At 32.0% G+C, this 15,293-nt stretch overlaps 1 protein-coding gene across 14 annotated transcripts in view; it reads right to left on the bottom strand.

Moving 5' to 3' along the window:
* egg (SET domain bifurcated histone lysine methyltransferase eggless) overlaps window positions 1-15,293 on the bottom strand; it is a 196,199-nt gene that overhangs the window by 54,805 nt on the left and 126,101 nt on the right. For all 14 annotated transcript variants that reach the window (XM_076495536.1, XM_076495545.1, XM_076495537.1 and 11 more), the window contains 4 exons: window positions 14,075-14,261; window positions 13,807-13,990; window positions 3,778-3,963; window positions 2,483-2,601 (listed from right to left, as the gene is read on the bottom strand). In XM_076495536.1, the coding sequence (XP_076351651.1) occupies window positions 2,483-2,601; window positions 3,778-3,963; window positions 13,807-13,990; window positions 14,075-14,261 (676 nt within the window). The remainder of the gene's footprint in view (window positions 1-2,482; window positions 2,602-3,777; window positions 3,964-13,806; window positions 13,991-14,074; window positions 14,262-15,293) is intronic.

Here is a 15,293-nt window from a genome sequence, read left to right on the forward strand (position 1 = left end):
CATTTTCATAAAGTATTGCAAAACTTGAATTTTCCTGTCCATTACCTTCTGGTGCAGAAAACAAAATGTTTACATTTACTTAGAGGATAGATAACGTACCAGCAAAACATTACAGGTTCTTTTTCTATGCAACAATATAATAAGCAATTCAACCAAGCATATACAATAAATATTAATCTTTTAATTAAAAAGTTAAAAAAGGTTATTAAAATACAACAATACCAATGAAACTGCACCTATTTTGATACTGTTAAATATTAGTTAACTGTGCCCTCTAGTATGAAAAATTACCTTCTTAACCCATTCCATACTGGGCACTCTCTAAACTCCTTTCTGTACAAGACATGAAGATTTATTGACATTTAAAATTTAATTAAACTACTTTACTATCATTGTATTTTAATGAAATTAGCATCATCAAGTACAGCTTGCATTTCTTCTATTTCAATTCTGTTTAATCTGAACTATTTGTAGAAAGTCAACACATTATTCGATGGAAGATAGATATAAAAGAGTGTTTTAATTTTAAAGTGAATGTTAAACTTACTTATTTTTAGAAGCAACTGTTTATCTCAAATTTATTTAAACAACTGGTTACAAATCGTACATTGTGTAGCTCAGTAGTTATGAACTGGTAGTTGTTACATTATCACATCATGTTACTAAAATTCTCGTTTTAATTGAGTATCATTGAATCATAATATCTGGTAGTGTGTAGAACTATATAAATGCATATCAAAAATGTACTTTGATAGTTGTACCTCGACTGCATGATTACATGTTTAGCTGTAAAGAGTGCATAGTGGCACTTTTTAAAGGAAAATAATTACAGATTATATTGCAATAACACAGAAGGAAGAGCAATTTGTCTCACAAATTGTGTTGTAAAGTAACTGAACCAAACTGTATGAAATGTCATGTAAAAGAGAATTATTTAAAGCTCTGGGATACAACTGTGGTAAACAGTGTAACAAACATCTATATTCAAGTTTGACTTGTTTTAATATTTTATTTTAAACCAAGTGGACCACTAGCTTTTTTCTTAATTGTCAAAATTATTACCAATAATCAGACACCCAATGTAAAGAATCCAACTCAAACATAAAACCAGACAAAGGGTAAATTTCAACTACATCAACAAATGGTTAAAATTGCACTTGAATACTCTGAAAGATGACAATAAATCTTTTCTACACTTCTAATGCTAACCCTACCCACTTTTTAAACTAAAAAAGATATTTTTAAGCAACAGACTAGAAATGATTTGAATTTTGGTAACCAATAAGAAGAGCTGATTTTAAACTATAATTTCTCCAGGTTATCTTGAAATTGACAAAATACATCCGTTCACAACCAAATCAAACCGTCTCTACGCCCATTATTATACCTATTAGTTTCATGAGACAGTTAAACTGCATTTATATTTTAGTTAATTATGTATTATTGGTATTATAAAATCCATATTTGAAAGGTTTAATAACTTCTTTAGTATAACAAACACTGACTTGTTTCTGAAGCTTAGGTACATAACCAAAATCACAGCTTAAAATTTTCATTTACAACTTACAAGGCAAATCGATCTCTTACATCTCGGATAGAAAGTATCAAACGAAGCATTGATAAATATAAAAAAAGCCTTTCTAAAAATATTTAGCTGGAGGCTAAAGTATTTCAGCTGATGATACCATTATATCACCCACGTACTCCAAATAACATGTTAACATTGATACTCAGTGGTAAAAATGAATAAAGCAAAATAAAATTTCAAAAACAAACTACAAGAGAAAAGATAGACATGAAATTATGAATATGATCCAAAACATTATTTCAAGGTTAGTCAATGAGTTAAAAGATACGTACATATTTCCATTTCTCAATTTTAAACATGTCATTTGACTATATGGTGATAATAATAGTTTCAAGTTGTTGTATGGTACAAAAAATGAAAAATAAAATATAAACATTTACCTTTAAAATACTTTTGATATTCATTTAGGAAGTTCTAAAGGTTATGCAAATTTGATATTTAAAATTAAAAAAATATTCTGTACTTAACAAAAAAATTATCTCTTATACAAACTATTCAGAGTTCAAGTGCAAATAACTACAATATATTACAAATTTTGAATAGAAATAACAAAAAATTCAAACTTAAATATTTCACTTTTTCTGAAACTCCACACCTTCAGGAAAGTTCTTATAAAATTTCAATTCCATCCACAGTTTTATTTTTAGAAAAAAAGAACTACATAACTCACTTATTAAAGTACTTTCCAGACTTTTTCTTGTTTTCAAAAGTTTGTTCTACTTTAAATACCACAGACATAACATAACAATATGAATAGAAAATGAACTGTGTTACAAAAATAAAAAGTCAGTAAAGAACCCTTGAGAAGTCAGTTTATCATACTAAACCCTTAACATTATCAGAAAAGATGCAGTTTATTTAGGGGACAAATTTAGAGAACATTAAAACACACACCCTGTAACCAAAGGTTCGTGTAACCTTCTGAACTTGTAGCCAGCATCTGGTATCTTTCCTGATGGAAGCACTTCAGTAGCTTTTAATGTCAACTGCTGACAGGCACACTCATCACGATTCTGAAATCAAAATTGTAATAAAAAAAAAAAAGACAGAGAGAGAGAATTTAAACAGAAACTTACAAACTGCTATAATATAACAATTCTAATTTAACTTCAATAACAAAAAAGTAAGATGACTTATTTAAACTAGTAACAAAAGAAAGAAACTGTAATCAATCTTTTTTTCAACTGCAATAATACAATATTAACTATGAATTTCAATTCCATGATTTTTCAAAAAATATGAATTACAACTCACTTAGAAAGTGGAAAATGGGCTTTTATTATGAAAATACAAATTATATGCAAAACAATTATATGGCTGAATAATTCACATAATATGAAAATCCTCTTCAATAAAAATTAAATATTGCTAAATAATAAAGTATTATCAAGAAACATTTTTGTAAACTTTCATTGTTATGCAAATATTGATTACTCATTATTTAGGATGTAAGAAATTCACCATTATTATGTTCAAATTTAAAGGGAGCTAGATATCTTTTTCCATCCAGACTGGCTCTACATAGTATGTCAGCACTAACCATACAATATGTTGTCTCATTTTCATATATTTTTACACAAATTACAAAAATATTTACAATTAAAAAATGACTAAAGACAACAAGATCTTATTTAAGTCATTCCCAACCCACCAATTAGAAACATGATGATAGGTACAACATTCAATTACATCATAAGTATTAACCTTCTTTTATAATTTACAAATTTTCTCCACAAGTTTGTACAATTACTGTCCATCCATCATAACTCCAAGCCTACATAAAATTTCCTACATTATTACACCACTGATCAGAACATACAAAAGGTTATCTGCCAGACTTTGAAAATAGATAACTATGTACAATGTTTTTCTTTAATTTTTAATTATTTATTTATATTTATTAAATAATGAATAGATAACATTATACTTTTTTTTTGCATTAGAACTATTTACTTGGTTGTAAATGGCCATCACTTTTTACAAATAGAACCCAAGAACAAAGGTTAAGAGTCTTGATATTGATAATAAGTGCAGATTTTGACCATTCTTAAAAATAACATTTTTAAAAGCATTGACTATCATTTTATAGCTAGTTAACAAAAATAAGAGCTTGTGTCTGAAAGGGTATATTTAATCATCTAGAAATACCATAACAGCTAATAAAATTATGATAAAAACAGAGTTCTCACTTGACAGTTATCTTTACAGTCACAACCACAGAGAAATTCTGGATCCAGGTTGAGAGGCACTCCTTCAGCTGTGAATCTTTCAGTTGAATACTCCACAAAAGGAGGAGAAGTTGTGTCCAATGTGTTCACACAGCTTACAGGCACATTCTCTTTTCCATACGTTATGTCAGAAATACATACTAGAACCTTTATAGATTAAAAAAAAAAAAAAGGATTATATAAACCAAATTAGGATGCATTGTGTGTGTGTGTGTGTGTGTGTGTCTAGATAGAAAAAGAAGCCATAAAAGAATAATGACAGAAAATACAGGATCCATGAAATAACATTTTTAGTTGTTTTTTTTTTTTTTTCAAATTCATTATTCACTTGGGCACTTGAACAAATTCTAAATCACTGCAGTAACTGCCAGTGAAAGCAAATTTTTAATGCACTTTTTTGGTTTTTAAAATACATCTTGCTGCAACTAAAAAGCCTTTATATGTTGATCCCACCTCAAAATTCAATAATTTGAAACTAAAACTAAGGAAGAGATTTTAGACTCAAGTTTCATGCAATGTAATACAAAAATGGTCTCTCATTCTAAAATGGTGTTTAACAGCATATTTATAAAGCACAAGTTTATTGTGAAGTTGTTTCATTCAACAATAACAACAGATACCTAGCAAGTCTGACCTTTCAATTCAAAACAATGAAAAATTCAATCTAACAAAGTGAGGCATTGCAAAAGTTACAGCACTGATGTCACACTGTTTACCTTGTGGTATCTCAAGGTAAATCTACAGCCAACAGCTAAATAAAGCATAAATAGCAGATTTAGAGTTGCAATTCAAAGAATGAAATGACCTTTGAGAGCAAAATAGACTCAAAACATTTGTCTGCAAAGAAATATTTTTTCCATATTAAAAAATTTCAGGTTTTTATTATGTGAACTTGGATAGCTTCAATGCAGCCTTTACAGCAGTTCACCTCACAGAAACCTGAAACAGACTGAGACTCTACAACAATTGTAAAAAGTCAGACAAAGAATCCACTTAGGAATGACTCACACTCCAGGGAAGTTAAGTAAGCCTTCTACCAAATCCTTGACAAAAACTACAGCTAAACAGAGGATTTTGATACAAAGATAATATAAAGCATTTGTTTAAAAAAGAAATGACAAAGTTACTTATATACAGAAATTCTTGTAATTAGTTGTTTTACTTGGTCATTTTCATATCACAAAATGCATTTAGATCTGCCCTGTATGGATAGATCATATAATAGTGTGTCAAAAGTGTTAACATTCTGCCAAAATTCTATTATTCCCACCTTCCTTTAGGACATTGTTTATCTCATTTAGTCCAGGATATCAAACATATATAAATCCTTAGGGAAATTACTGCTTCTTCCTGTAAAAAACATTACTTTCCCTGATACTTGCTCTCCTCTGACACAGCTTACATGAAAGATCACAAGGTATCTACCTTTGTGTTTCTGATCAGTATCTTACAAGTACTTTTAACTGTTTCACATCTTCATTATTAGTCATTTCACTATACAATATCATTTATTCTGAACTTTCAGGTAATCAAATTTCTTTGACAGGTAGGGTCCAAGGCCATTTGAGATAAAACAAGACACTTTTATTGACCCCCAATGCAAAACTGTTAGAGATAGAGAACTTAAAACCCTAGGTAAAAATATAAAAAAAAACAACTTTAAAATACCTGATACCTTCATAATTTGATACAAACAGAAACTCCATGCTTGCATATCTTACTGTCCCTAGTATTTCTGCTTCTCTGGAACATTTGCTATGTTTGTTGTTAAGAGCATAACTACACAATGGGATATCTGTGTTCTGCCCACTGAAAGTATTTAAACCTTGTATTCAGCATTATAAACCTTTAGACTTACAACTGAGCTCTTAAAAGACAGGTGTGCTTGGAAAAAAATATGTAGATAAAACTCCGTCTGGGATATAAATCCAAGAGAGTGTCTTGTGATAGCACATTCTAGTCATTTTCACTGCTGACAATCATTAGTTAAAACTTGTCAACATTAATTTTAGCCTTTTCTACATATAGGAAGCCTTAAATGTGCTGCTTTAACACTACAGATATGTGGTTGATCAAAATGACTGACCTTATAACTGCCATGTAACCAACAAATAATCAAAAAAATATGCATACTGTAGCTTTTAACATAGTTCAGTGTAACTTCATGAAATTTGGCAAACCTTTAGTGCCAAGCATTTTGTATATATATTAAAAAAATCACATTTTTTCATTAACTATTTTTACTTAATATTTGTTTGTGATTTCATATAGTCAGAATCTGACACAGACCAAATAGTTTGAGGGCAAGGTGATTTTTCAAATTAATGTTAAAAATATATCTTTTCATCTTATACTTTAAATTTAATTTGCTTAACCTTTAGAATCTACTAAATTACTATTTCCATTCTAAAATGTCTGCACATTGTAACAAACAATAACACATTACTCATTTCTTCTGCCTTAACTAACATTAACTTCTTTTAATATATTTATTTATAGATGAACTTGATTATCTCAAATGAAAGTTAATTATTTGCTGTGCTGAGCAGCTTTGTGTGAGTAACAGATCTAGTTACCAGCATGCTCATGATGAATTATACAAATACACTGGCTCAACATGTTATCATACAGTGATTAATGTGTATATTAATAGAGGGGACATTAGTTATGAGTGGATTAGTGCTACACTCCTATTGGTGGAATTTCTGCATGTTTACACAAAAACATGCAGAAGGAAGTGGTAGTTATAAGGCTAGTGCCAAGTGAAACATTTACGAGAGGGGGTATTTATGACTACATGTCAAGCATGAGCATTGGTTGGTTGTTCGGTATTATTTGGAACACAAAGGAACTAGAGTATCTGCACCAAACAACTGGTAAAAGTAAAATTGTTACAAAATGTAAAAAAGAATCAGCAAAATACTGAGTCAACTTTAAACAGCTGGTAAAATCTTAAATAGAGTTAAAAAAGGCCAATGGCCTTTAAAAATTTTAAAACATTAGTCAGGGGTGAATTTGTGATAAAAACATGTCTAAAATGGTGCCGTTCCTTACGTTAGTAATGGCATCATGATAGTAAAATGTGGACTGTTGTGACTTGAGTGTCATACAGACCACATACTGGTGCATCAGTTCCAGATTTTTTTTTTTTTAAAAAAGTTCAAAAACTGTGACCAATGCTTAGCCTAGTTAGGACAACTTCCTCCTTTCAATCCTTACAGAGACAAAATGACCAAAGTCAAATAGAAGGTTATATCTGGAAAAGCTTGTTATCACATTCTATTCCAAATCGACTGCCAACTGGCATGGAGCCAACCCTTGAATACAGGACCACAAGTTCACAAATGGAACAGACATGGCAGTGATAATGCCAGAGCAGACAGACTTGGCTGTGGTGTCAACCAGCTTGTTCCCATGAATACCAATGTGGCCTTGTATCTAGAAAAACTAGGTAGAAGTAGATGATAAAGAGAAATGAGCCAATTATTTCTGAATATCGACAAGAACAGGGTGAGAACTAATGTGAAGCGATTCCAGGGTCAGTAGAGAGCTAAGTGAGTCAGTATAAATAATAAGTTTATGTACTGCATAGCTTCTATGTGATCCAAGGCAAGAGAAATAGATTACAATTCAGCAGTGAACAAAGAAACCAGAGAGAATTCTGTGTGCAACCACTGAACCACAACAAACCATAGCAGAGCCTCACCTGATTTTGAACATCTGTATAAATAATGAAAGGATGGTTTAAAAAAATGCTTGCTAAGATATAGAAAGATCTGTCTGTACTCCCACTGTAGCAGTTTAACAGAGTGCAGCAGCATATGTTCAAGATGGAGTAATAGAGAGTATCTTTTGAGCCTCAGGAGAAGAAATGTGAACTGATTTCAAGTGTTGTACTGCTTTCTCCTCTACCAATGGAGGAGGAAGATTAACTACAATTAACACAATGAGGGTCAATTTCACACTTGCAGGCATCATGGTTCTTACCACTGCAACAAGCACACATAAAGAAGCTATGACATAATGTCTTCAAGTGACCAAACCGCTGACATGGGAAATGTAAAAGAGGGTTCCGATATATGGCCATACCTTGTAATTTAGATAACTTGCTTTAATGGTGGCAAGTGGATGTGCTGATTTAACTGTCAAAATCGGAATATTGGTCAGTATCATAATTCTATCTCTGCAAGTGGAAATATCCCTCACTGCAGAAAAAACTCCTTGGGTGGAGAAACCAGTGAGGATCTCTGACGTGGGTATGTTCTTCAAATCCCTCTCTATAACAACTTGTGAAGAACTGAAAGTAGCATGGGGAATAACTAACCTCAATGGCCTTCAAATGCAAGAGGAGTTCAACATGTATTGAAGTGAACGTTTCCACCAAGATGTCCCCAGTATGTAGATTTCTGACTGACTTAGGAGAGCAAGCAAGCCCCTCTAGTACCTTATGAATAAAAAAGGGAGACATTTGCCCCAGAGATTTGTCTGATAAAGAATGTAATATCAGAAAATGAGTTATGTGTTGCAGAAGTTGAAGATTGCTGCACAGAATTGTCTGTTTTTTTATTATTTTATTTTGAGTTGGAAAATCTATAAAAAAGAATATTTCGGTATCCATTAACTCAACCCATCATAAAGCTCTATGAGGGAACACACTATAATGCCAAAGAAGGACTTTAAAAAATGCCAAAGTTTCATGTGCACTGTACCCAAACACCAGCAGACAATGTCCACAACACCCGTTGAGAACATTCAACACTGGTACCTGATTGATACTAGCCCGTGTGGACCAGCCAACTGACCCTGTGGAGGTGACCCCAAGACTGTCCATCTGCAGGAATTCAAGGCCAGAGACATAAAGTGCAATAACTATATATATGACAAAGTATTACAACTAACACCTAGCAGGAACTGGAAATATATATCAGTTCTGCAGTAGGAAGGGCAACACACCTTTGATACTAGAAGAATGCCACCACCCTACTTTCAAGTTAGTGAAATGCTACTTTACTCAAAAAGACTGGTCCTCAAGGTCCAACATCCCAGCAGCTAGTTCTCCACACTTATTGGTGGATGATTGCTGCATGGTCATTTAGAAAGACAAGCAGAAAAAAGAAGGAGTTACAGGACAACTTAATTATTTATATTGATAGAAGACAGTATTAATGGAGAAAGCTTTCTTGAAAGAAGATATCATACAGGAAATAGTAAAAAGGAATTAAAAACATTACAGAAAATATATTTGTAATTATTCTTCCACACAGCAAAAATAAAAAATATCAAAATTATAATTAATTTTACAAAAAAATTTCATTAAATATAAAATTGTTAATTAGAAGAAATCATTTAACTTTTCCTGATCATTTCGGAATTGTAAAAATTAAACCTTCCCATTAACTTAAAAAATTCAGTTTACATATACATATATAAATATATATAAAGAAAAACTTTATTTTCATTGTATGCCAGTGATTACAAAAAATAAAACTTCTTTTTCTATTTTTCAAGTTAAATCAAACTTACAACTCAGTTTCATAAAATAAATATTTTAGAAGGTAGTTTTTAAAAAAATGCAGAAATAGATTAAAAAACATCAACTGGAACCTACAATGAGGATAACAATTTTTAATTATTTCTTTAAAAAAACATTTATCTATCAAATCTTAAAACTTTTAGTAAGTTACATATTCATACAAATATTACTTTAGTAATTCATTTACAAGAGCCAGATAATTTGGGCAGCATATGTGTGTGCGCATGCATGTTTGTGTGTCTACATAACAAAAAACTGCTGCACCACTTTAATAATAAAGCAGATTTTTTAAAATCTGGCATATCGCTTCATAGTTTAATTAATTTGTTATTTAAAGCACATACATTTTTAATAAATTCAAAAACATATCGCTTCATAGTTTAATTAATTTGTTATTTAAAGCACATACATTTTTAATAAATTCAAAAACATATCTGTAACAAACAAAATATAAGCCTAATTTGTAGCTTGAAAAGATTTTTTACAAAATTCACATAGAAATAAGTATTAAAACATATCCTCCCAGTTGAAAACTTTCCAATCAATGTATTTAATGCTAAGATCTTGATATTAACATATTTCAAACATGGGGTTGTTGACTTAACTCCCACAACATTCAAACTCCACAAACTAAAATTAATGTTGCAGTTTATAAGAAATTTAGTGCAGTATAATACAACTTAGTAAATGTATTCATTACACTGGGGAACACTTTTTCAGTAACTGAGTTGCATTGGATATTTTAACTGATTCTGAAGGAGTTTTAGGTGCTGATTTCAAATCTGAAATTAGTTTTTCTCTACAAGCTCTAGTTTGTATGCAATTTGAGGTTAATGAAATTGTACAAATCTGAACTTGCGTAAACCATGTATAAGCATTTTCACGTCCATATATATAGATAACTTCTAATATTTTGATCATTCTTCTTTTGTTTCAGATCAAACATGGCTTCCAAAAATAGATATCATTGCAGAAACAAGCCTGATGCCTTCTGCTACATATGTGGATGCTACACACTCAATCGTCAGAGACGTAACATATCCTCGTTCGTCAAGCATGCCTACAAGGCATATTTTGAAGTTTATCTTGGTGATCAAGACAAGCAATGGGCTCCTCATGTTGTGTGCCACAATTGTGAGGAAATGCTTGAGACTGGACCAAAGGAAAACGCAATGGTCTGCCTTTTGGTGTTTCAATGATTTGGCGAACCCACCAACCATGTAACTGACTGTTATTTCTGCATGGTAAACACAACAAGTGTTGGGAAGAAAATCCGACATAAGATTACATTATCCAAACATTCCCTCAGCTATTCGGCCTGCTCTGCACTCTGAAGAAGTTCCTGTTCCAGTTTTCAAAGGCTTGCCTTCATTGGACGATAAAGACATTGGACATGATACAAGTGAACAAGACAGTTGTGACAGTGAATTGTCAGAAAAGTGTACACAATCGGAGAACTGTTCTTCAGACACTGAACCTTTCCCCGTCCCCAAGCCTCTTCCCCAGGCTGAACTGAATGATTTAGTGAGAGATTTAGGTCTTTCAAAGAAAGCAGCAGAGCTCTTGGCATCGAGATTACAAGGCAGAAATCTTGTTGATCACTCTGTTAAAGTATTATATTTCAGAAAGTGTGACCAGCTTTTTGTGACCTTTTCAGAAGACAGACAGTTTGTTTACTGCCATGACATCCAAGGGCTTCTCAAAGAACTGGGTGTACCTTACTATAGTCCTGCTGAATGGAGACTCTTTTTAGACAGTTCAAAACGCAGTCTAAAGTGTGTTCTTTTACATAATTGGAATGTTTATTACATTTAATCCCTCAGTGCATTTGTGGGAAGACTATGATGATATGAGAATGGTCATGGACTTATTAAAATATCATGAGCACAATTGGATCATTTGTGTAGACTTAAAGATGGTCAACTTTCTTCTTGGACAACAGAAAGGTTTCACCAAGTTTCCATGTTTCCTCTGTATGTGAAACAGCCGAGCACGAGACAGACATTGGGTCCAGAACGACTGGCCTATTTGTGACACCCTTGAAGCAGGCATGTCAAATATCATACAAGACCCAATTGTAAGCAGAAATAAGATCATCTTTCCTCCTCTTCACATCAAATTAGGTTTGATGAAGCAATTTGTCAAGGCACTGGAAACCGAAGGTGAATGTTTCCAACACATCATCACAGCTTTACCAGGGTTATCATTTGAGAAGATCAAAGCAGGTGTGTTTGATGGCCCACAGATTCGAACCCTAATTCGTGATGATCAGTTTGTTGCTAAGATGACCGCTTTAGAAAAGGTAGCATGGTTATCCTTTGTGGCAGTCGTTCAGAACTTCCTTGGAAACAATAAGGCGGAGAACTACAGTGAACTTGTGAACAGAATGCTCCTCGCTTTTCGTGTTCTCGGGTGCAACATGAGCATCAAGCTTCATTTTTTGAACAGCCATCTTGATAAGTTCCCTGACAACCTGGGGCTGTGAGTGACGAACAAGGAGAACGATTCCACCAAGACCTAAAGGTCATGGAAGAACGCTACCAAGGGCTGGGACAAAAGTATGATGGCTGACTACTGCTGGAGCATTAAACGAGATTGTCCAGATGAAGTGTACAAACGCAAAAGTTACAAACGCAAATTCCTACCTGAATAAAATACACAAACAAATTGATAAGCTATTCCTATAATTTCCTATAATAACGAAAACATTAAAAATAAATAAAATGTCAAATTGCATAAAATCTGTAGCTTGCAGACAAAAACCGACTTCAGATTTGAAATCAACACACTCAAATTGACTATAGAAAGGTCTTTTTTTAAATGCAACAAAATGAGTGTTCCCCAGTGTTTTCAAAACATTTTTTAAATAAAAGTAAAATATATGCTTTATTTTTTGTTGCTTACATAAAACCTAAAAACCACATCCAATAGATCTTAAACAAGGCCATGTTTTGTTTACTTTTGTTCTAACAAGTTTATGGACACTGTTACAGTCTGTATGTAAAATCAATGACATACACAATGAAAATACCTCTATAATATAAATTATAAATAAAAAAATAAATTCTTAACTTTTGTTTATACTGCTGACCAAGAAAGTACCATTATAAACATAATGTTGCTTTACCATTTTATATTTCAATGGAATTATGGTGTTCAGTATAATACGATTTTTTTTCATAGAAAAAAAGACATGGAAAGTTACAATAGATCACTTTCATTTGCTGCAGAAAGTTTTTGTTTCACCAGCAAGGTTACTGTCTCTTATGTCATGTTAAAATAGACTTTATTTGGCTTCTTAGCTCTTGAAGATCAAAGAGGGTAATCGAAAAAAAATGTGAAATATCAATCAATATTTTTCTTTGTCATTATTCCTTACTCACAGTAACAGTAAAATATAACTGCTATGAAATAAGACAAAACAATTTAATGATTTAGAATTGTACACCATTTTTCAGAGCCCTTAAACTAAAGTCATTAGCTGTAGTATCCTTACCTAACATTTGTTACAAAAAATATTCTAGTACAAGACAAAGTATTGAAACATTAGCAACAAAAATTATTAACAAAAAATGTTTTAAGTCTCCTACTTGTTGGACAAATATTTCTAATCACACTGTATTCAAACTTCAAATGTAGCAATATTCAATTTCTTAAATTAAAAAAACAACAAAAACATGATGCCTTAAAGACTGACAGTAAAATCTGTTTTATTTTTTACAAAATTGTCTGCCTGGTTCCTCTCCTTTATAACCATTTCTCACATAAATAGATCATTTTCAAACCTAAGACATATTCATTTTTTAAGAACTCTCTGGGAGGTTTTGTTTGTTTGTTTAAAATTAAACACAAAGCTACACAATGGGCTATCTATGCTCTGCCCACCACAACTATTGAAACATGGTTTTCAGCAGTGCAAGTCCACAGACACACCACTCTGTGAGGTACTACATGTATCTACTCAACTAATAAATGCATAGCTCAGATTATGCCTAGAAAATGATCATACTTTCTTTGCATTCTACATGTTTTATTTTATATAGAAATTAAACTATATGGCAGTTCATTGCTTGGATGGATTTAGATACTTAAGACTATTACACCCAGATCCCTTTCTTTCATGACACTATTAAGGCTTTTCCCATTCAAATTATGATAATCCATACACATTATCTTGCATTTATTACATTTAATCCCATCTGCCATTTACTTGCTCAACCTACTGAATAATCGAAATCCTTCAGTAAATCAGTAGTATTTTTTACATTTTTACATTATGTCTTACAATAAACAGCAGTTAAGTTACTCTGCAATATTCACTTTGCATATAACAAAAAGACCTGGATGAGTATTCCCATCATTTGACACATATATTTAAAATTTAGTTAATCTGAAAAAGCACATAAAGCAAAAAAAATGTAGTTTCTATCAATGAAATATAATCTGAGTGAACTTACTCTATGTGGCAGAAAAGTTGTAAAAGTATGAACATAGCTATCAAAACAGAACAAGTCAACACTTAATTTTGACTTGGTTTCAATAAGGTAGCGATTTACATCTTCAATTGACCTAAGACGTCTTCCACAAGGTGCACGATAGAAGACTACCCTTTTCCCTGTAGTTCGATGCTTTGCAATTTGTCTGGAAATAGAAAATGGAATTTCAAGTAACAACTTTCTGTCACTGGTCAGTCAAATCTAGTGTTAAGTTTGATGAAAAAATTACCTTTCCCAGCCTAATAGCATAGGTATACGGAGAGGACTTTTTCCTTTAAAACTTTCTGGGTCATCTGGTTTATTTCGAAGGCATCTTTGACAGCAAGTGTGAACTGCATACTTAAAACGTGGTCCTATTGTCTTCTTTAAAATCTCTCTTGTTCCTGCATGTTCTTCACCTGATGGTGTACACTGGTCTAAAAATAGATACCACATACCATAACTTAACTCCAGCACCTTACTGCAGGGGTTAACAAAAGCACATGCTCCAAGTCACATAAACAAAATTCTTATGAATCTGAATTACTGCTAAACTGTAAGTTAGATTTACTACCAGGCATACCAATGACATTTATGAAAAAAAGAGGAAAAGGTATATAGCCTGGCGCCAGAGGCGCCACAGCTCTGCGCAGCTGCGCCTGACTAGGGGGGTCCAGGGGCAAAACCTCAGATGCTGGAAGATTAGTGAGAGGTGCAGCAAACAAAATATAGTTGAACAGTATTGATTAAGTTTCATTCATATTTTTGAAAAAGAAATTTAACTTTATAAAATAGTTCACTATTTGTAAAATGTGTACTAAGTTACATAACATACTTATTTACAATTGTACCAAATGTTCTAATTAATTCCACCTAGTGATGCATTGCTGACAAATACATAATAAAATAGTGCATGTGTAACAGTATATTAGGTAGATTTGTAACCGAGAGCATTTAATAATTTAACATCTGTTTATTGTACTGAACACCACATATCTACACCAAATAACATCAATATAGATGAAAGCCCAGTGTTCAAAACATTCAAACTGGTTCAGTGGTTTGTCTTAAGCACATGTATCGTGTTCCAAATCTCAGTATTATGTGTATTTTTTTATAACCTTTAAAATTATTAATTTATAATGTTTAGAGAAATGTATTACAATATTAGGAAAAACCACAATAGTACGGTAAGTTTATACTAAGGATTTTAATTATTTATTAACATTTGAGAACAAAGACTGGGTGTCACAGTGGTTATACCACTGAAATATAATATGGAAATCTCGAGTCAAAATTACAGTATAATGGCAGTTTTCAGTTAATTTTTGTAACATTATACTTATTTTCATATTTACAACAACTTTGTATATTAAGAAATATACAAAAAAAATTATAGATTAAACTACTGATAATATCATATTACATAAGCACCAATGATTGTACATATCAAAATAACTGAAATATCT

The sequence above is a fragment of the Tachypleus tridentatus genome, chromosome 3, assembly GCF_004210375.1.
Source record: "Tachypleus tridentatus isolate NWPU-2018 chromosome 3, ASM421037v1, whole genome shotgun sequence".
Lineage (NCBI taxonomy): Eukaryota > Metazoa > Arthropoda > Merostomata > Xiphosura > Limulidae > Tachypleus > Tachypleus tridentatus.